Genomic DNA, 23,179 nt, shown 5'->3' with positions numbered 1-23,179 from the left:
TGATATATACACAATTATTCCAACACAATCAGTAAACCTTATCAAATGAGTCAGTCACTAAAGGGTGAGTGTAACACCTTAAACAAACTTTACATTGGCTGTAGACAAGGAACACATGGTCTCAAAACACCATTAACATGTTTTGAACATTTTGATTGTAGCAATAAAAACTCCACAGTTAAATCACGCTTGGCCAAAAGTAACATCATAAATTCACAATAAGTACGAGACAACCCGCATAAGCACAACAAGAACACAAAGCCATACACCCTGATCTATAAAACACACAATACTAGTTGATCCGTCGTCTCCATCCTCCCCATCACCATCGTCGTCGATAGGGTTGTAAACGAGCCGAGTCGAGTCGAGCCAGAGTGTGCTCGAGCTCGAAGATAATCGAGCTGGCTCGAGCTCGGCTCGTTTTCTATATCGAGCTGAAAAATTGAGCTCGAGCTCGAGCTCGACTCGTATAAAGCTCGAGCCGAGCTCGAGCTCGTCGAGCCGGACTCCTTTAAATTTTTTATTTTTTTTTATTTTTTATTTTTTTTTATTTTATACTTTACAAATTTTGATATATAAAATACAAAAAATATAATTTTAACATACATATTATTTAAAATTTATAAACTTAAGAATTTATAAATTTAAATGCTTTATTTTCGTTATTCTTTTATAAGGTTTTAGGTATCGAGTGACATAATATATGTATAATTTTTATTTATTTATTTCATGGTATGATATTATTATATATAGATATTAAAATTTAGGGTTTAATCTAAACGAGCCAATGAGCCGAGCTAACGAGTCGAGCCAAGACCGAGCTGACCCTGGCTCGAGCTCGCTCGTTTAAAAATCGAGCCGAGTCGAGTCGAGTCGAGTCGAGCTCATTTAGAATCGAGCTTTTTCGAGCCGAGCTTTTTTCGAGCTATTTTCAAGCGAGTTTCGAGCGAGCCACGAGCCGCGAGCTTTTTGAATAGCCCTAGTCGTCGACGCCACTGTCAAACTCAAGTTGCTACTAATTCGTTTGTCCCTATTCATTCAATACTTAGAACCAAGTTGCCACTTCATTTGTCCCTACCCTTAATTACTTAATACACAATCAATCAAAACTCTTTATCAACTAAATCCTAATAACAACAGCTTAGTTCTGTCTTCTGGTCCCTAGCTCTCTTTCCATATAAGCTCACTCACTCTTTCTCATCATAGGGGCCATCACATCCTATAATTCCCTAAACCCCACACTGTCTCTAGTAATGAAGATCCAGTGCGACGCTTGCCAGATATCGGAGGCTGTCATTTACTGCACCGCCGATGAAGCCTCCCTCTGCTCCGCCTGCGACCACCGCGTCCACCATGCTAACAAACTCGCCAATAAACATCCACGGTTCTCACTCCTTCATCCTTCTCTCAAAGACTCACCTCGCTGCGATATTTGTCAGGTATTGATACTTAACAGTAAATTAATTTCATCCTCGTTTTCAGAAGACTTAATTCTGTCAATTACCGTAATAATTTCATTAATCATAAACTTAAAATATGAGGAAATCGATGCTTAACAGTATTTGATTTCATCGTTCTCTTCTGAAGATCTAATTCGGTCAGTTACCGTAACGATTTATCAATCGGAGCTAAGGTGAGCTCATAATTGTGTATATACAATAAATTTGAAAGAAATTTTACGCATGATTCGATCGTAATTGTGCATGTGTTTTGAATCTTATTCCGTAACAATTTCATTAATCAGATAACCGGAAGTAAAAAATATGAGAAAATTGATGCTTATCAGTTATTGAACTTCATCTCCGTTTTCAGAAAACCTAATTCTGTCAATTACCATAACGATTTCATCAACAGAAGCTCAGATTAAATCAGAATTGTGCATATATAACGAATTTGAAATCTGATGAAACCGACGCATGGCTCAATGTAATTGTGCATGTTACTGATAACAATTTCATCAATCGGAAATCAAATTTTTGCATATGTAACAGTATTGAAATCCGGTGAAATCGATGCATGATTGTATCGTAATTGTGCATGTGTTACTGATTTCAAATAACATTTCATCGATCAGAACTAAGAATATGAGGAAATCGATGCTTAAGAGTTATTTGATTTCATCTCTGTATTCAGAAGACCTAATTCTGTCAATTACCGTAGCGATTTTATCAATCGGAACTCATATTAACTCAGAACTGTGCATATATTTAACAAATTTCAAATCCGGTAAAACTGATGCATTATTCCATCGTAATTTTCATCAATCGGTGTGATTCTATCGTAATTACGCATGTTGTACAGATTTAGAATCTTATTACGTGTCGATTTTTTAAAACTAATCAGGAACGGAGAGCATTTCTGTTTTGCAAAGAAGACAGAGCTATATTATGCAGAGAATGCGACGCTCCGATTCACAGAGCAAACGAACACACGCAGAAACACACTCGGTTTCTACTCACCGGAGTTAAGCTGTCGCCGTCGTTATCTGATTCATTTCACCAAACTCCGTCGTCGTCAAATTCCAACGGCTCGATTGAAAGCACAAAAAGTTTTGGCGGTCAGAAAACTGATTTGATGAATGATTATTATTATTATTCGAATTGTGGTGTGAGTCAAGATCAAGAAGAAGGTGGTTCAATGGGTATATCGGAGTATTTGACGGAAACGTTACCTGGTTGGCATGTTGATGACTTCCTTGATCCGTACGGTTTCGGTAAGTTTTCATAAACAAAATTAATTTGGTATCTTAAGTTTAAAAAAATCTACAATTTACACCGTTACAATAATATTGTTTTTTTTCTTTTCAAAAAGAATTATATTATTATTTTAAAAATAATATTCTTAAATATATAAGCTCATTGACAATAAGCCATCGACGTCCGTGATCCCAGATAACACAATTTATATGACCTGATGTTCGAATGCATAATATGGTGAAACCTCTGGCTTGTACATTACGTTTTTATCATAAACGAGACTCGAATCCACGTCCTTGTCATGAGGCTACAACTAAACTGATTGGCTATTGATAAACAATATTCCAAGTTAACGTTGATTATTGTTCTAAAATTTGTACTCAGAAAAAAAAAACTTACGATTATGCTATATTTTGTGACACATAACAACCCGTAAAAATAATATTAATCATAAATCATAAATATCTTCATATATTATATGTGTTAATGTCCATGTCAGAAAAGTGTTTAGCTCATTGGTCATGAAATTCACGTACATATTTCGTGCACACATTAGTTTCACAATATGCCATATTTTCTTTTGGAAGTACAGTGAGTGACCCAATTTTGACTTCATTTTTTCTTGCTTATGAGATTATTTTCCAATATTCTTAAAATTTTCAACAATATATGCATAATTTTCTCTTGAAAGGAAATAAAGAAATATGCCATAAACTGAATCATAAATCTTAATTAAGTTTTTCTAGCTTCGTAGTTAAAAATACTATTGGTCAATATCATAACAATTATTATTTCCTATGAATGGATAGGTTTATGAGAAGCATATCGCTACTTGGTACATAAGATCCTCAAAGCCATATAATTTGGATTGTTGATGGTCACAAGATGTGCATTTTTGCAAATTCATCATCAAGACAATATTTGTGAAATAATCATGAATAAGGTCAAGTATTAGATGAGATAGATGAAGAACAAAAATAAAATGCACTCTTTGTATACTCTTCTTCATCCATCAAGAGACCAACGTAACCATAAATCATATTTAAATTTGTATGGTTTTGTTATGTTTAGAATATGGGGTTGGGTAGAGTAAGGTAGGGTCTCTCTTTTTTCCTTGTGAGTTGGATTCTAAATTGTCGTTTTCTTGATCCATGGGTTTCTTATTATTGTTTTTTCCTAGTTGCTTTAATAGTTTGTTTAATATGATACTAAATTTAAGAAATTGCTAAAAAAGCTTTGTTTGTATGAAGTATTTGACATATAGAATATGTGTTAGAAAGATAGTTTATGTTATTAGATAACCATTATATATATCGTAATTGTACAAAATATATAAATGTTTATGCAATTCGATTTGTGTTATGAGTAATTAATAAATAAAAAATATTTATTTTATATTAAATTATATGAAATAAGTCTTGAATACAGAACAACGAAGCTAGTAACACTTAAAGAGGATTGAAGAACGGTGGCTCACAATTAAACAATTGTTTTTCTCAATGAAATGTGATAATTGTGTCTTAAGGGATAACGGAAAAAAGGTTGTGATATTCGTCTTGATGCTGGAGGTGTCTCGTAAACATAGATAAGAGTTAATTTTCCCATCTAGAATTCCCTAACATTGTTCCGAAAAGAAAAGAAAAAAAAACAAGAGTTGATAAAGACACTATAAATGTGAAGAAACACTAAGTGACCCTGTACAGATTATAGATAATCTGGGGGTTAAGTAATGTTTCCCACGGATGAGGTCTAGCTGAGAAGGCTGTTCTTCAGGAGACCTGCAAAACAAACACCGTAAGCTCGTCACTGAGAAGGGGGGGTTCCTCCTTGTGACCACCATCCGGCGTGAGAATCAGACTAGGTTGCTCTGAATATAAGTGTATATTAAGAGATTGCTAGATAACTGGATAGCAGATGATCTTACCATTCCAAGATATTGGAGTATTTATAGCCGAAGGTAGGTTTCCTAGAAGGTACAGCCGGCTGAATAGTATTCCTGTTCAACCAACAGTGGACTATGCACAGGCCATACTGGTTGGTGGGTAGGTTACGGCCAACAGTAACAAAGTCGGCTGCACTATTCCACCAACTGTAGATTATGCACGTCCTACTTACTGTGGATTGTACGCAGGCCATGCTGGTTGGTGAATAGGTTACGGCCAACAGTAACACTATTCCACCAACTGTAGGCCGCGCATGCTCCTCAGTAAGGGTTGGTGAGTAGGCAGCGGCTAATAGTGACAAACAGTACTAGAGGGTGCTCCTCCTCGCCATGTGTTCAATGAGCTGTCACCCTGTGATTGGCTCATGGGCTGTTCTGGTCAGATCGTCTGTCCTATCCATACCTTGGTAGGTATGGTACAAAAGATCTTTCAGAATCAGACTGGCTCATTTAGGCGGGATTGTTCCCGCCTTGCTCATTCCTTCATGTGACTACTGAAGTAGCTAGTGTCTTGTGCGTGTAGCCCTGCTGTCTGCGGGTAGCCTTTCCTGATGGCGTGTATCCGCAACTGCGGGAACAGGCGGGGTACTTCACCATTGGGAGGCTTTCCCTGCGTGTTCAGCTTGTGTACTGCGCGTAAGATCCTATGAGCATGGTGGGTCCTGCGGGAGCAGATGGCCTTTGCGCAGACGTCCCTGTTCAAGGTGAGTCTTGCGGGACCAACTGGTCTCTGCTGGGACCTACCTCTTCAAGTCCCCCCAGTCCAATGTTCTTCTCATGAATGTTTAATAAAGTGAGGTGAACTTTTGGACTTTGAGCAAGGGGTTTTGAAAAGGGTTTCTAGTTTTAAGGTTCTCCGTGGGGATCCTTCCCGCGGGTTTCCTAATGTCACTTGCAAAAATTCACGATTTTTTTTGCTTGATCTTTGGGTATGATGCGGGTAGGTATGTAACCTTCTCGCAAGTCAGGAACGTTGAGTCTCACTTGTGTGGATTCTCCTTGAGTTTTTAGTGGTTTTGAACATAGTGATCAATTATGTTTAAACCACCAATTCCATCCTGGAGCCTCAAACAATGTAGTTCTCGACGTTCCCGCTATGCGGGGATGTTATTTCCGTTTCCACAAGCATTGCCCAGAAGATCCTTCCTGGTTTCAATTCCCTGCGGGTGCTAGGTACGTGAAGGGTTTTGCCTTAACACTGTATCCGCACCCGTCTTATAGTTACTTTGTTGCCGGGGTATTCTTGGCTTCAATTCCCTGCGGGTGCTAGGTATGTGGAAGGTTTTGCCTTAACACTGTACCCGCATCCGTCTTATGGTTACTTGGTTGCCAAGGTAAGGGGTATTTTCCCGCTTACTTTCGAATCTTTTTGAATTTTGAATTTTGAAATTCGAAAGGTTGGTGAGGATAAGAACAATCCAAACATCTGAAACGTCGTGTGACGGTTTCTTCTGACTATGTCAGGACGTGCAGGAAGTTATGGTGACGTGACAGAACATGGTCATTCCAGTCGCTTTTTCAGGCGCGTGGGCATGATTTTTCCGGCGCGTGGCCGCGAAATTACTGGCACACGTCCTTTCAACAGCTGTTGCCAGCTTGCTTTTTGCCACGTGTCATAGTTTCATTGCACCTTTGATTTCTCTCTCCTCCGCATTAAATTCACCGCATTAATTGCGATTACTATATAAAGGGGGAGAGGGTTATTTGCAATTCACACTTTTCACTCTTCTTCTTCTTCTTAGTGATTTCCGGCAAATACTCCCCCTTTTCAGGCAAGCATTTTCCCGAAATCACTCTTCTTTCTGCAAAAATGTCTTCTCGTGATGCTGAAGCTATAGCTGACGACAGGGGTACTGCTGGTGAGTGCCAGTGTGCTCTGCCCGGCGATCAGTACCGGTATGTTGTCAGGAAGTTCATGCTCGATCATCTCGAGCCTGAGTTTCCTGAATCCCACCAGACCGTGTACGATGCCCCCAGTGGCAAGATCGGGGTTTATGCTGCATTTTTTGTCTATGGGAATCTTAGATTCCCATTGACAAAATTTGTTTACCGTGTCCTTGAGAGGCACGGTGTCCATTTGACCGAGCTGCACCCCATGGCGATCGCCAAGATTCGCCATTTTGAGTGGGTGTGCCGGATTTTGGGCATCGAGCCCCATGTGGACCGCCTGATGACCTTCTATACCTGGAGGTGCATCCAAGGGTGGTACACCCTGACGACCCGTATTAAGGGTCTGAAGATTTGCGACACCGAGCGCAGTCTTCGCGCGTGGAAGCAGGAATTCTTCTACATTTCTGCCCGCGCCATCCCCCTTGCCATGAAGTTTAAAAATGGCCAAGCGATACCGAGCCTTCACGCCCCCAACTACCAGGAGGCGGAATGGTTTTCGAAGATATCCCGGATCCAATCTCCGGTTTACCGGTTTGCGGAGTCCGGGATGGTCATGTTAGGGATGAGCCGGGTGTGGAAAGATGCGTCTCTGGTTCCCATCCTCCTCGAATACGGTTTGAACTCTATTCCCTATGGTATGTCTTGTTTTTCTTTTTTGATACAAGTTTGTCTTCTAACTGTTTCTTTTCTTTCAGAGGGAAATGATTTGGAGTCGCTTCTGTTTCCGCGGGAAGCCGACGGTCCCGCGCGGATGGGTACTCGTGCTTTGGACGAGGGCGAGTTGCCCATCCTGGAGCAAACAGCGGATCGGTTTGTGGAGGTCTATCCGCTGGGCCACGAGATCCTGAGCCACCGGCGGCCAGGTAAGGCGATATTCTTTCCTCAACCCCTTAACGCTGTACCCGCTGTTGGAATTCTTGACCTGTCTTCTTCTGAGGAATCCTCAGATGCTCCTCCATTGGTGCGGAAGAAGAAAGCTGCTGCCGGCGGGAAAGGGAAGGAGAAGGCCTCCACGGCTGGTCCGGTGGTTCTATCTGACTCGGAGTCAGATAGTGAAGAGGTGGCGGGGAAGCCCGGTTGTGAGAAGACCACTGTTCCGGAGGCTACGACCGTTACCTCCGGGGAACCAACGAAGACGACGGTGACCGGTACCAAGAGGCCGGCTCCATCGGGTTCCTCCCCGCCCGTCCGTACGTTCAGGGTCAAGAGAACCCGTAAGTGCAATCATAATGTCTTTGCAGATTTATTACTTAAATTTCTCACTTTCTTCTTTGTGCAGGCGTGGATGTTGACGCATTCCGGGGTGAAGCGCAGGGGAGTACCTCCCCGCCAATGACGGTAGGCTCGGTCAGCCTTCCTGAGGCGTCGACCCAGGCGCCTGCGCCTGCATCCGCTGGTCCAGTTGCTCGTTCCTTTGAGCCAACTGTTCCGGCCGAGATGACGTCACCGCCGGCCGTGAGTGCGATTTTTACAGCATCCTTCACGGAGCCGGCGGTTACTGCTGCTGCTGAGGAGGCGGCGACCGCGGCGGCGACCCAACGGCGACCACGGCGGCTGCCACCATGCCCGCGCCACCGGCACCTACGGCCGGACCATCAGGTACGCGCAGGGCTTCCCGCCGATCTTTGCCCCCTTCCCGTCTGCTTGACCTGTTGGATGGATTTCCTTTAGGTTCAGGTGATGGGTTTGGCGGCTATCGGCCTGTCATTGACCCTACAGGTGCGTAGGGTTCCTTTCTTTTTCCCTTATGTTTTTTATCATCTTTTCCTTACTGCCTTTGTTTCTTTTGCAGTGTCGGATTCCAATGAAGTGTATGTTCCGCGATGGAACATACGCCGAGGAACAACCCTTCGTACCCCTGTGGAGTGCGTGGACTGGGCTCGCCACGCTGCTCCTCATGGTGCGTTGGGGGAAGCCATGGCTAGCTACCAGGAGGGTAGGCTAACCAATGAGCTTCGGGTTCTCCAAGCCCGGATGCAGCCGCGCGTCGAGCTGCTTTGTCGTGAAAACGACAAGTTGAAAGCAGCTCGCGCCAAGGACGTATCTGAGGCGCGTGCTCTCCGGGAGGAGAACCAACAGCTGGCGGCAGCTGCCGCCGACAAGGAGAAGGCCTTCAAGGCCCTCGAGGTTGAAGTTCAGGCGCGACTCGAGGCCCGCTCCAAGGCTGCCCAAGCTGTGAATGAACAGCTTCGGCTGGCCAGGGAGACTGCGCGAAACGCAACCGAGAGGGCTGCCAAGGCTGAAGCCATTGCTGAGCCTTTGCGTGTGGAGAATGAGGAGCTCAAGGCCAAATTAGAGGCTCTCCAACGCGCTCATGATGCCTTGGCAATGGAGGATGCCAAGAAACTCCAGGAAATCTTGGACCAAAGAGGGGTGCTTGACCACACCGAGCGGAAGCTTAAGGGCGTCGAAGAGGCTGCCGCAAAGGAAGTTTTACTTGCCAACCTTAACAAGAGCGAAGCCGAACGCGCCCATAACGAAGCTCAAGCTGCCCTCCAATGGCTTCTTCGAGAAGCGTTGCCTCAGGTATGTTTTAGCTTTATCTTCTCGCTTTTCTTTTGTAAGAAAAGGTTTTAATACTTGTATTTTTTCTTTGTAGGTTGTGCGTCGGGTCTTTTCAGAGACCACTTACGATGATGCTATGACCGCAGCCCTCAACGCTTCTCATGAGGATGGGGAAAAGGCCGGCTTCCTGCTGGGTCTAGGGTTTGTTGAGAAAGGCGTCCCGCCTTCCAACTTCCCTTTGTTCGATGTGGATACCGAAGCCATTTATGACCAAGCATTGAACCAATACGCCGCCTTCCCGCATCCAGTGGTGGAAAAGGTGGACGAAGTAGCTGCTGCTGATGATGGGTTAGCTGTCCTTAAAGCGTTCCTCGAACCACCCCGTTCTTCTGACGGAGCGGGTCCAAGTGGAAGCGCCCCTGAAGCTTGATCCTGAAGATCCCTTTCCATTGCTAAGAGACTTGTATAGATTTATTCTTTCAGGCGGGTAGTAACCCGGCCATTCTTGTAATATATCATTGGAATATAAATCTTTTTGCGGATAAGATTGTTATTTCCTTCTTTGGATTCCTTGCTTTACAAGCTCATGACTTAGTTTAAGTTAGCAATTTTCCAAGTTTTTTAGAATAAGTTAACCTGTTGAACGTGGTTGATGATGGGTTAAAGTTTCGCTTCCTCCTTCGTGATTGTGCGGGTAAGCCGTCACTTGCACTTGGTAGGATGGCTAAATTTTAACCGTCATCTGACCTGCGTGTAGGTTTTCCTCATTTTTCCTCGAAATTTCTAAGTATTTAGGATAAGTTAACCTTTGAACGTGGTTGATAGTGGGTTAAAGTTTCGCTTCCTCCTTCGTGATTGTGCGGGTAAACCGTCACTTGCACTTGGTAGGATGGCTAAACTTTACCCATACCTGACCTGCGTGTAGGTTTTCCTTATCCTTATTTCTAAGTATTTTTTTTTTTTTTTTTTTTTTTTTTTTTTTAGGATAACCTTTGAACGTGGTAGATGATAGTTTGAAGTTTTGCTTCCTTATTTGTGATTGTGCGGATAAGACCGTCACTTGCACTTACAAAGATGGCTAAACTTTACTTTCATCATACCTGCGTGTAGGTTTCCCTTATTTTTAACGTTGTGCTTATGCGGGTTTTGCCGCCTTCCACACGCAATGACTTACTTCTCCTCATTTATGCGGTAAATACCGGCACCAGTGGGGAGTTCATAAGGATAAAGGTAAACACATTATGAAAGGAGAATCATTTCCATTAGAAGTGTCTCTTGGCCTTTTCTTTACAAGTTTTGGAATTGATCTACATATAACATTTGCGTAATTGAGCTCCATTCCATGTTCTTGGGATGGGAGTGCCATCGAGCCTTTCGAGCCGGTATGCGCCCTTTCCCAGAACCTGTTTGATAACGTATGGCCCTTCCCAGATCGGGGCCAACTTTCCTGGGCGTTCTTGGTTCGAAGCCTCGTTGTTACGCAGTATGTAGTCTCCTTCCTTGAAGTTGCAGAGTTTTACCCCCGTGTTGTAGTACTTTTGCATTTGTCGTTTGTAGTTCTCTTCACGCACTGCGGCTAAGTCTCTGCGTTCCTCGGTTAGCATAAGATCCAACCGTCTTTCCGCATCATTGTCTTCTGGCTGACTCAAGACCCTTGGTGAGGGTAGACCAATTTCGACCGGGACCATGGCTTCAGTGCCATAAGTGAGGCTGAACGGGGTTTCTCCCGTACTGGCCTTCTTCAACGTTCTGTTTGCCCAAAGGACGTGCGGAAGCTCGTCCACCCAGCCGGATCTGTGTTTCAAGAGTCTTTTCTTTATGCCTTCGACGATGCTTTTATTTGCTCTTTCCACCTCACCATTTCCTTGCGGGTGTGCCACTGAGGTAAAGGTGTGGGTGATTTGAAGTTCTTTTAGCCACTGTTGTAGCTTTTTGTCAGCAAAGTTGGTGCCGTTATCGCTCACCAAATTCTGTGGAAGTCCAAAACGACAAATTATAAATTCCCAAATAAATTTTTTGATATGCTTTGCGGTTGTTTGGGCTAAAGGTTTTGCTTCTATCCACTTGGTGAAGTAGTCGATGGCTACCACTAGGAACTGAACATTTCCTGCTGCTGTAGGAAATGGGCCTGTCACATCGATGGCCCACTTCTGAAATGGCCACGAAGAAGTGACTGGAACCAGTTCGTTTTTCGGGCGATGCGTGTTAGGTGCGTAAAGCTGGCAAGATCTGCATTTTCTGATGTATGCCAGTGCATCCGTATGCATCCCTGGCCAAAAGTATCCCGCGTTGTTTAGCTTGGCTACAACAGCGCGGGGACCTGCGTGTACCCCACAGATGCCTTCGTGTACTTCCCTTAGGAGGTAGTTGGCATCTTAGTTGTCCACGCATCTCAAAAGTGGGCCAAGAAAGTTACGTCTGTAAAGGATGTCATTGACGAGTTGATAATTCAGTCCCACGGATGGCGCCAATGAAGAAACACTAAGTGACCCTGTACAGATTATAGATAATCTGGGGGTTAAGTAATGTTTCCCACGGATGAGGTCTAGCTGAGAAGGCTGTTCTTCAGGAGACCTGCAAAACAAACACCGTAAGCTCGTCACTGAGAAGGGGGGGTTCCTCCTTGTGACCACCCTCCGGCGTGAGAATCAGACTAGGTTGCTCTGAATATAAGTGTATATTAAGAGATTGCTAGATAACTGGATAGCAGATGATCTTACCATTCCAAGATATTGGAGTATTTATAGCCGAAGGTAGGTTTCCTAGAAGGTACAGCCGGCTGAATAGTATTCCTGTTCAACCAACAGTGGACTATGCACAGGCCATACTGGTTGGTGGGTAGGTTACGGCCAACAGTAACAAAGTCGGCTGCACTATTCCACCAACTGTAGATTATGCACGTCCTACTTACTGTGGATTGTACGCAGGCCATGCTGGTTGGTGAATAGGTTACGGCCAACAGTAACACTATTCCACCAACTGTAGGCCGCGCATGCTCCTCAGTAAGGGTTGGTGAGTAGGCAGCGGCTAATAGTGACAAACAGTACTAGAGGGTGCTCCTCCTCGCCCTGTTGTCGATGAGCTGTCACCCTGTGATTGGCTCATGGGCTGTTCTGGTCAGATCGTCTGTCCTATCCATACCTTGGTAGGTATGGTACAAAAGATCTTTCAGAATCAGACTGGCTCATTTAGGCGGGATTGTTCCCGCCTTGCTCATTCCTTCATGTGACTACTGAAGTAGCTAGTGTCTTGTGCGTGTAGCCCTGCTGTCTGCGGGTAGCCTTTCCTGATGGCTTGTATCCGCAACTGCGGGAACAGGCGGGGTACTTCACCATTGGGAGGCTTTCCCTGCGTGTTCAGCTTGTGTACTGCGCGTAAGATCCTATGAGCATGGTGGGTCCTGCGGGAGCAGATGGCCTTTGCGCAGACGTCCCTGTTCAAGGTGAGTCTTGCGGGACCAACTGGTCTCTGCTGGGACCTACCTCTTCAAAATGCATGCCAACATAATCAATACTTTGATTTAATAGATGAAAAGGGCATAAATAGGACAACCTAAAAGATACTAGAAAATCTAAGGGTTGTGTGATCCAAGGTTGGAAGATGATGGAGATTATCTTTTTCTTTGCTTTGGAGATAATGGTCCCCAAACTAGACACAAGATTATTGTGAAGCATGGGCCGTGGGCGCTTGAAACATTTATGAATGAAATCTTTAAAGATGCCCATCAACCAAAATTTTAACCTTTTAATTATAATATACATACTATAGAAACTGATTATAACTATAACAACAAAGTGATATAAAGATTAAAAAGTAGGGCTGCAAACGAACCGAACGAACACGAACATGGCCTTGTTCGTGTTCGTTCGTTAAGGAAATAATGTGTTCACGAACACTTACCGAACGAGATTTTATGTTCGTGTTCGTTCGTTAAGGATGTTGGGTCAATTGTTGTCTGGCCCAAGTGTAAGGCCCAACCCAAGAAGTAGGGTTTATTATATTTGGTAATGTCTTGACTAGCAAGTTAGGTTAGTCTATATAAACTGGGTAATGGTTAGACATTAGAGAGGTGAGTTTGGTGTAACCGAGTTAGGGTTCATCAAAAGTCAAACCGAGTTAGGGTTTGAGGGTTTGTAATCAGTTTTTAGAGTGATATTTTCTGATTAATATAAACGAGAGTTATTCGTTTAGTTTATATGTTGATTATCGATACGGGAATTGAATTGGTACAGAGCCAAGTTCAAGAAATCGATAATCGGTCGGCGGCGAGCGGTGGCTTGAGGAGGAGCTATCATTGGCGCATATCGGAACCAAGTTGGGTTTCCGAATCGAAGAGTGTTCTGTTAACGCGGGTTAGTCTAACCTGTGTTGGTGGTTCTTTTTGTTGTCCAACGACGACAATTCGAAGAACAAGTTGAGTTTGCTTTCTGTTTCTTCTGGTCTTTATTTTGCGATTAAATAAAGAAAGAAAATAAAGGTGTTTTTGGAATTCTTTGTAATTATTACTCACCAAGATTTTGGTGTTAGACTTTATATTTGGTGTTGAATGTTGTGAGGATCTCGAAGAATTCATCCTCACAGCATTCAAAAGAAAAGAAAACAATAGTTTTGATTTCTTTATCAGAACAAAAGGTCAACACGAATTTTTTTTACACAGGTCTTGTGTACGAAGGAGAAAGTATAATATTCTTTTTATAGCAAGAAAAAAAGGTGTTTTTTTTTGTTTCAACAATTTGGTTTTTCAAGAGATATTTGTAACCGGGTTTTTGTGAGTAAACGGGTTCGGTTCCGAAAGGTTGTTTGGGACTGAGTTGTTTGTGTTTGTTCCAACGAAGTGGAGCAAGGGGGTTTGACACCGTCAATGGCAGGTAACAAAGAAGATTCGATAATCCAACCCAAAGCGAGTGGGGGGATATCGTTGCAGGTTCCAAAGTTGAACGGAACTAATTACATCACATGGGTGATTGTGGTGGAAGCGATCTTGGATGATCAAGAGTTATGGGAAGTTGTTCAACCGAATGAGGGTGCGGTTATTGATGCGAAGAAGAATAAAACGGCAAGGTTGTTTTTGTTCCAGGTTATGGAAGGTAATATTCTTCTTCAGGTTTCTCAATACAAGAATGCTCGAGAAATATGGGTGGCTTTGAAGGCACAGTTTGTTGGGGCCGAACGAGTTCAAAAGGCTCGACTACTGACGTTGAAAAGTGAATTTGAGAAACTCAAGATGGCGGAAGACGAGACTGTTGACGAGTTTGCAAGAAAAATAACCGGTATGGTTTCAAAGGCAACGGGTCTTGGTCACGTGTTCGAGCAAAATGTCTTGGTGAAGAAGTTACTGGATGCGGTTCCAGACAAATACTTCAACTTGGTAGCATTAATCGAGCAAACGGTTGATCTTGATAGTATGAGGTTTGAAGATGTTGTTGGAAGACTTAAGGCGTTTGAGGAACGTCTACAAGGGAGAGAACACGCTTCAAATTCACAAGGTCAGTTACTTTTCAATCGGTCGGAAAGTAGTTACAAAGGTAAGTCGTATGATCAGTCCGGTAGCCGAGGTAAGGGTTGGCCGAGTTCACAGGGACGTGGAAGAGGCCGGGAAACCGGAGGTCAAGACCGAGAGGATGAGGATCAAGATGGTTGTGAAAACCGAGATGGTCAACATCGTGGGTTAAGGTATACGGGTCAAAAAAAGTATCATCAATGGAGAAGAAATGATATGTCATAGGTTCAGTGTTTCCGTTGTGATGAGTTCGGTCACTTTGCGTCTTCGTGTCCGGAACGTATGAAGAAAACGGAAGAATCTAATTTGAACAAAATTGATGATTTTGATCCAAGTTTATTTATGATTAAAGGTGATCAGAAAACGGTTTTTCTGAATGAAGATTGTGTGATTCCAAAGCGTTTCGAAACTGAACCTATGTAGAAAGATGTTTGGTATCTCGACAACGGAGCATCGAATCACATGACAGGTAATAAATCGTATTTTTATGAATTGAATGAGCAAGTCACGGGAACGGTGAAGTTCGGAGATGAATCTTGTATTGATGTTCGGGGAAAAGAGTCGGTCTTAATTGAAGGAAAAACGGGGGAGCAACGTTTGTTGACCGATGTCTACTACATTTCGAGCTTACAGTGCAATATCATAAGTCTTGGTCAAGTAACGGAAGGTGGATGCGAGATTCACATGAAACATGATTTGCTAACCATGAAAGATGATACAGGTAAGCTTTTGATGAAGGTGACAAGGACCAAGAATTGATTGTACAAGATTAGTCTCAAGATAACAAGTCCCGGTAAACGAGCTATCATTGGAATGAAGAATTTAGCAGGTAGGGATCTTCAAAGAATTGGACTGAAAGAAGACAAGCCGGTTACGAGTCAGATTCCAATCAAAGATCCAAGTTCCAAAATTCAAAGTCCAAAGAAGAGTGTTCAAGAAACTAAACGCGTTGTCAAGAAAGTGATTCAAGCCCAGGGGAAGGCGTGTGATGATCAAACGAAGCAAGTGTTACTTCTAGCCAAGTGGAGCCGAAAGAACATTGCAAGAGATCATGAAAAACCTCGGGAGAATCAAGAGAATGATGACAAGCGTGAAGTTGAAGACCCGCCAATTTCGAGTAGGAAATTAGGGGGTGACTCGGGTACAACAATTGAGGGGGTGATTGTTGGGTCAATTGTTGTGTGACATTCGTCAATTTCGGGTCACTTTTGTTATGTAAACCCGACCCGTTTGTAACCCGAACATTTCAAATATATAAAATATTGGATCTTGTCATTTAAAATATATAAAATATATAAAATATTGGTTTTTTTTATTATGCATTGTTTGACCATTTAAACATACCCATTTTTATGCAAACCATAAAAGAATCTTTATACCCAACCCTTCACTCCTTCCCTATATATACACACCCATCTTCTTCATTTTACTCTTGCTACATCTCCAAAAACTCTCTCAAAACTCCATAGATTCAAGGTTGTTATTTCTTATGTATTCTTGAAGTTTTGACTTCTCAAGTCAAACTAACTATAGTCTTTCATTCTAACTTGTTCATCTAACATTACTAACTCTTGAATATGGTGGTACAACATATATATAATACACACCCCTTGTTTCCTTTATTTGTTACTTCACCGACTCTGGTTGGTTAAGTTTCGAATGTCATAAGGCAAGGCTTCAAGGAGGACTTCGTGTTCTTGATATATATTTACACACACATAACTTATTATACATATCACTTATGACTAACTTCTAACCCTTTAGTTTGTTCATCTTATTTACAAGTTCCATGGTGTGGGTTTGTATAAGACTAACCTCGGTTTAACCAAAACTAGTCCAAACCAGAAACCGAACTTTTGTTTACTAGTTTTGTTAAAATAGTTGTTTAAACATGTTTATTGCTAGATTTGAGTCTCAAAAATCATTTTTACAAGTTCTTTGATATTAAGCATATGGAATCCATCTATGAACTCGTTGGAAGATGGAAACCGAACTAAACCAAAACTTTTGCTTAAAAGACTTGTAGTTAACTTTTTTTGTTGTAAAATTTAAGTTTCCTTCATTTATAAACCAATATACAAGTTCTATTATATTTGGGCATGTAGAAACCATCTATGAACTATTTGTGAGATGGAGACCGAACCAAACCGAACTATACCGACTTTTACTCGCTTAAGACACACAAGTGTGTTTTTAGCTATCAAGACTTGTATATTTCTTTAAAAAAAATAGTTTACAAACTGATTTTAATTATTTTCTTAAGTACTTGGAATAGTTGGATCCAACTTGATCTCATAACATAGTTTGGACCGACAAAACCGAACACTCGCTTAACGTGCGTTGTTAGTTCTAAACAACAGATCTACGTACTTGGTTAAGTGTTAGTATGTTTTAATGAGTTATCTCATAACAATTAATATTTTGGAAAGTTGACTTTGGGTTCGACCATTTGTCAAGACCCGAACCGACAACCCGAACACTCGTTAAAAACCCGTTTTAGTATCTTTAGCCTAATGGAACTTGCATTTTAGCATTTTCCCCACCTTATTACTTAACATTGGTTAAGTAAATATTAAGGTTAGATACTTTAACCCGGTTTTGAGCAAACTTACATTTTTTAAAAGGGTTATTATTATAAATTCTTAAATAGTTACATTTTAAATCTTGAACTTTAATTGGTTAGTTTTTGCAACAATTATTTTATTTAAAGATCTTCAAGACAACCTTTCTAAATCCAAGACTTTCTTTTATTTAGGCTTCATACGTTAAACTCGCCGTTCCGGCAAATCTCCAAATAATCAATCTTTCAAGTTTATTACTTTAACGTGAGTAACTTCATACCTCGTTTTCTATCTTTTATTTTGGGGGTGACATTTCAACTTATCTAAACTAAATGTTTTATACTTGGGTCTTAAACTACAAACGTTGTTGTATACCTTACTTGAATAATTGCTCGATTTGGTGTTCTATGCTTATTTGACTATGTGTTTATCGCTTTTGGATGGTGGAACTATAAATCCTAGACCATTTGGCAACCCCTCATGGTAAGGTGTCGTTAACGTAATGCAATTAACGATAACTATAAAATCCTAAACTATTTGGCAACCCCTTATAGTTGGGTGTCGCTAACTTGTTTAGCGATAACTATTTTATCCAGGTTTATAGCTCTTATTTATTGTTTTGTATACTAGTTTTGTGGCTTTTTATACTATATATCTATTGTTCAAACTTATGAATTGCTCACCAACCTTTGTGTTGATAAACTTTATTTTATAAAATGTTACAGGTTTGCATCTAGGTTGATTATGGAGTTCGGTGAAGAAAACGTCACAAATACCGTTAGGATATTAGTAAAAATGAACAATATTTGATTTGCTATATTTTGTTATATTTTGTTGTATTTGAGTTATGAATATTTGGTTTTGTGACATTTTTGATGTTGTGAAATGAAATGAGTTTGTTAAATATTGTCGCTTTAAATAGTGTCATGCGCTTATGAGCAATCGTTGCACCCCGGCATGTTCCGCCGCCTTTGGTCGGGGTGTGATATGTTGCCTGGCCCAAGTGTAAGGCCCAACCCAAGAAGTAGGGTTTATTATATTTGGTAATGTCTTGACTAGCAAGTTAGGTTAGTCTATATAAACCGGGTATGGTTAGACATTAGAGAGGTGAGTTTGGTGTAACCGAGTTAGGGTTCATCAAGAGTCAAACCGAGTTAGGGTTTGAGGGTTTGTAATCAGTTTTTAGAGTGATATTTTCTGATTAATATAAACGAGAGTTATTCGTTTAGTTTGTGTGTTGATTATCGATACGGGACTTGAAAGGAAAATAATGTGTTCACGAACGGTTCACAAACACAAACGAACACTAATAAAATCGGCAAAGCCTAGATATTAAGACCGATGTATTCATCAATGTGAATAATGAAAGCATATAAACGAATTGAACGAACACGAACAAGGGCATGCTCATGTTCGTTCATCTAACTTTAAATAAACACAAACACTTAATCTGGCAAATATTTATGTTCATGTTCGTTTATTTAAAAAATGAACATTTGTGTTCGTTTAGGTTTGTTTGTTTAAAATCTACAATATAACTGAACAAAGATAAAGAACATATATGAACACAAACAAACATAAACAAATATAACTAAACAAAGATAAAGAACATATATGAACACAAACAAACATAAACGAACATGAATGAAAACACTTACATGAACACAGATTAACAAATATATAACTTTAAGTAAATAACTCATCCAAATAATATTTAATTATTTTTTATTAATACATAAACAAACAGACACAAACGAACATAAATAATGAACATAAACGAACGTTCATGAACATAAATGAACGAACGGAACATGTGTTCATGTTCGTTCGTTTAATTAAACGAACACAAACTTTTTGTTCATGTTCGTTCGTTTATTAAATAAACGAACATAAACGAACTTCCCGTCGAATATTTCATGAACAGTTCACCTAATGTTCGGTTCGTTTACAGGCCTATTAAGAAGCCATCAAAACTTGACACCTGAACCAAAAAAGGAGGGATAAGTGTCTAACAAAAATGTGAAAAACAAAGAAGGCAAGGGTTCGATGCGCCATTATATGTAGTGCAACGTAGGCGAACACAGTTGACACCCTGTTCAAATTTCTTTACAAAAATTTCAATATAACAATACTATTCTTGAACTAAGATAGAAATATTTGTTTTCTTTAATTTAACCATTTAAAAATAATGAAGTGTAATAGCATGCTCAAAATAAATATAAGAAAAAAATTGTTCTAATTGTATAACAGTTTTAAAAAATAATGAAATATCTAAAAGTTATTTACATTTAAAAATATAGTAAACATAGATAAAAGTTAATGATTATTGTTTTTCCTTAGTTTAGCTATATTTGATTGATCAATGGTTTAGATCATCTCCCTCTTATCTTAGAATTTCATGTATTTTTTTTAATATTCTCTAAATACGTTTATAAAGAAATAAAAGAAACACATAAATACTTATAATGCATTAACTTAAAGTGTGATGGATTAATTGTTAAAAACTTGTTTGTTCACACTATACATAACTTGAGTTATACAGATTTATTATGTGATTTTTTCATAATTTTATTTGTAAAATTTGTTTTGCATTAAACGTGTGTTTTTATTTGCTTCCAAATAAAAGCTTAGTTTTATTTTCCCATGTTTAATGAATTGTGTTTGAAATCGAAGTCGGCAAAAGCTGATTTTGTGAAACTAATTTAAACTTTTATATATAAAAACTTTTAAACATGTGTAAATTTTTGTCCTAATTGACTTTATATGATGAATTTTCGCATATTTTCATAGTTATTATAGGCAAAAATTATTTATACATCTATCAAATATAATGATACAAATGTTTGTTAATATATTATAGATTTGACAACTAATAAAATCATTTTTATGTAAAATGTTCGGTCTATACAAACAGTTAAACATTGGACTCTAAGTGTCACTTTTCGGTTATAGTCAAATACTAGAAGCACTAGAATTAAATGAATAGCTCGGTTTTGAGCGAATCAAATGAAGTGACGAACATTGAAGCGAACCAAGTTAAAAACCGTCGTTGCATATCCCTATCTTCTCCTTTCAACTGATTTTTTAACATAGGTGCGTTCAAGCTACAGCTTTGACATCCTGTCCGTTTACAAAACATTGAACAAAAAAAGGTATTCAAATAATACAAACAAGTTATGTCAAAACCTTAATATTGATGTATACATGCATTCATATACACATGTGTGTATGTAAATGTAGTATAAGTGTATAACACCAATACAAAAGGTGGCATGGGAAAGCATGGGCTTCTGCGAGGACCACAAATGTTTGAAGGTACTTTTGGATATGTACTCCTTTTCAAGTTGTTTAGTTATTGATCTTATTCCAATGATACGCTTTCTTTGCACATCTCTCTTTTAAGGATAAATTATTAAATTCCACTTGTCTTATTATCAATCGAGAGATTGCAAGTTTTTTCTTTAATAAAAAAACTGATGAAAAAACTATTTACTAAAATGGTGTTCTTTGAAAAATATTTACCAAACTATTCTTATTAACAACTTTTTTACAAAGAAGACCGAGCTACATTATGCAGAGAATGCGATGCTCTGATTCATAGAGCGAACGGACACACACAGAAACACACTCGGTTTCTACTCACCGGAGTTACGCTGTCGACGTCGTTATCTGACTCATTTCACGTCAAATTCCAACTGTTCGATTGATCAGAAAAGCGGTTTGACGAATAATTGTTATTTGAATTGTGGTGTGAGTCAAGAAGAAGGTGGTTCAATGGATATATAGGAGTATTTGACCGAAACGTGACCCGGTTGGCATGTTGATGAGGTCCTTGATCCGTACGGTTTCGGTAAGCTGTTATAAACAAAATTAAATTGGAATCTTAAGTTTGAAAAAAACTACAATTTAAACCCTTAAAATAATATTATTTTTTTCTTTTCAAAAAGAATTATAATTTTTTAAAAATAATATTCTAAAATATATGAACGCTCAACAAAGCTCGACTACCTGGATACACCCATTAGCAATAAGCCAACGACGTCCGTGATAGCAGACAACACAATTTACTTGACCCGCTGTTCGAATGCATAATATGGTGAAACCTCTGGCTTACACGTTACATTATTATCACAAACGAGACTCGAACCCACGTCCTTGTCATGAGACTACAACTAAACCGATTGACTACTGATAAACAATATTCCAAGTTAACATTGATTATTGTTCTTAGACCAAAAAAAACAAAAAAAAAACATACTATTATGCTATATTTTACGAGACATAACAACCTTTAAAAATAATATTAATCATAAATATCTTCATATATTATATGTGTTAATGATTTAGGGGTGTTTGGGATTCCTTATTTTGCCTCCTTATAACTTTTCATTAAGTTAATAAGTTACAAAAGTGTAATTTATGAAACTTTTCCTCTCACAATATAAGCAATCCCAAACATCTTATTGCTTTTCAAAAAATTTATAAGTTATAAGTTGGTGAAAATAAGCAATCCCAAACACCCCCTTAATATTAATGTCCATGTCAGAAAAGCTTTTAGCGCATTGGCCATGAAATTCACGTACAAATTTCGTGTACGCACTTTATTTTCACAATAAGCCATATTTTCTTTTGGAAGTATATTAATTAGTAAGTGACCCAATTTTGACTCTTTTCTTTTCCTGCGTATGAGATTATTTACCAAGATTCTTAAAATTTTTAACAATATATACGTGATTCCTCTTGAAAGGAAATAAAGAAATATGCCATAAACTGAATCATAAATCTTAATTAAGTTTTTCTAGCTTCGTATTTAAAAATACTATATTGGTCAATATCATAACAATACTAAACCTCCATAAGTTCTCGGCTTTCCCTAAAGAGAAAGCCAAAGTCTTCCAAGCAGTTTGTTTGATTGCGACTTGGTGCTTGTGGAAAAGAAGAAATACGTTAGTGCACTCCGGGACTCCGATCCATGTGTCGAGCTTGGTGGAAGAGATAAAGATCATGAGATTTCTTTGGATTAAGAATAGGGGTAAAAAAGGTTATCTATCTTGGGAGATTTTGGTGTAGCCTTTGTAACACACTTAAGTCGATTAGGTGACTAGGTTCGTTTTGTTCTTTTGGTTGTATTTGTTTTGGTGTCTCGTCTTTTTGTACGTGTTGGCGTATGTACGGGTGGGTCTAGCGGCTCGCTAGATTTTATTTAAATATAATAGTGTTGGTCGTTAAAAAAAATGAATGGACAGGCTTATGAGAAGCATATTGCTACTTGTTATACACTTATACATAAGATCCTCAAAGCCATGTGATTTGGATTATTGATAGTCACAAGACATGGGCATTTGTGTAAATTCATCATCAAGACAATGTTTGTGTGAAAGTCATCAATGAGGTCAACTATTTGAAGAGTTAGATGAAGAGCAAAAAAATGCACTCTTTGTATGCTCTTCTTCATCCATCAAGAGACCAACATAACCATAAATCGTATTTAAATTGTATGGTTTTGTTCGGTTTAGAATATTGGGTTGGGTAGGGTAATGCAGGGTCTCTCTTTTTTCTTGTGAGTTGGATTCTAAATTGTCGTTTTCTTGGTCCATGGGTTTCTTATTGTTTTCTCAAAGTAATCTAATTAAAGTTTGTATATTAAATATATAAAATTACATATAATAACTTTAAGTATTGAATACAAAACAATGAAGCTAGTAACACTTAAAATTAGACGCTGGAAGGACCCTGACTCACAATCAAACAATTGTTTTTTTACTTAATTATGATAATTGTATCTTTAAGGGGTAAAACGAAGAGAGGTTTGTGATGTTCATCTTGATGGTGGAGGCGTCTTGTCATTGAAGATTAGAAGTGGCTCTAGGAGGGGCGGGGAAGGTAACGCCTTTCGACTCCCGAACCGGTTACCTCAGTAGGCACGAAATTTTTAAAAGAAAATTTTATGTATTTATAATTTTTTGAAAGAAAAAAAAATATATTTACTGTTAATATTTAAACCTAATTAATCAATTCATTTAAGCTTACTTTTATAAAAAAAGTTTTTTTTCATAACCCAAAACATAAATTGTGGTGTCAATGT

The 23,179-nt window shown here is 39.4% G+C and overlaps 1 protein-coding gene across 3 annotated transcripts; it reads left to right on the top strand.

The window, feature by feature from the left end:
• Positions 1–988: 988 nt before the first annotated feature.
• On the top strand, positions 989–22,688 carry LOC143611044 (B-box zinc finger protein 21-like). 3 transcript variants are annotated; one of them, XM_077085359.1, is made up of 3 exons: positions 989–1,439; positions 2,344–2,713; positions 22,341–22,688. In XM_077085359.1, the coding sequence occupies exons 1-3, from the start codon at positions 1,254–1,256 to the stop codon at positions 22,346–22,348; spliced, it is 564 nt and encodes a 187-aa protein (XP_076941474.1). In that variant the 5' UTR covers positions 989–1,253; the 3' UTR covers positions 22,349–22,688. The 3 variants fall into 3 exon arrangements, with proteins under 3 accessions (XP_076941474.1, XP_076941475.1, XP_076941473.1); XM_077085360.1 differs by lacking the exon at positions 22,341–22,688 and adding an exon at positions 3,506–3,594; XM_077085358.1 differs by lacking the exon at positions 22,341–22,688 and having other exon boundaries at positions 2,344–2,727.
• The last annotated feature ends 491 nt before the right edge of the window (positions 22,689–23,179 follow it).

The sequence above is a fragment of the Bidens hawaiensis genome, unplaced genomic scaffold (assembly GCF_021521415.1).
Source record: "Bidens hawaiensis isolate Kalapana, Puna unplaced genomic scaffold, B.hawaiensis_p1.1 tig00029003_1, whole genome shotgun sequence".
Taxonomy (NCBI): Eukaryota; Viridiplantae; Streptophyta; class Magnoliopsida; order Asterales; family Asteraceae; genus Bidens; species Bidens hawaiensis.
The sequence above is the reverse complement of the archived record's forward strand: the minus strand, read 5'-3'. Positions and strand labels throughout refer to the sequence as shown.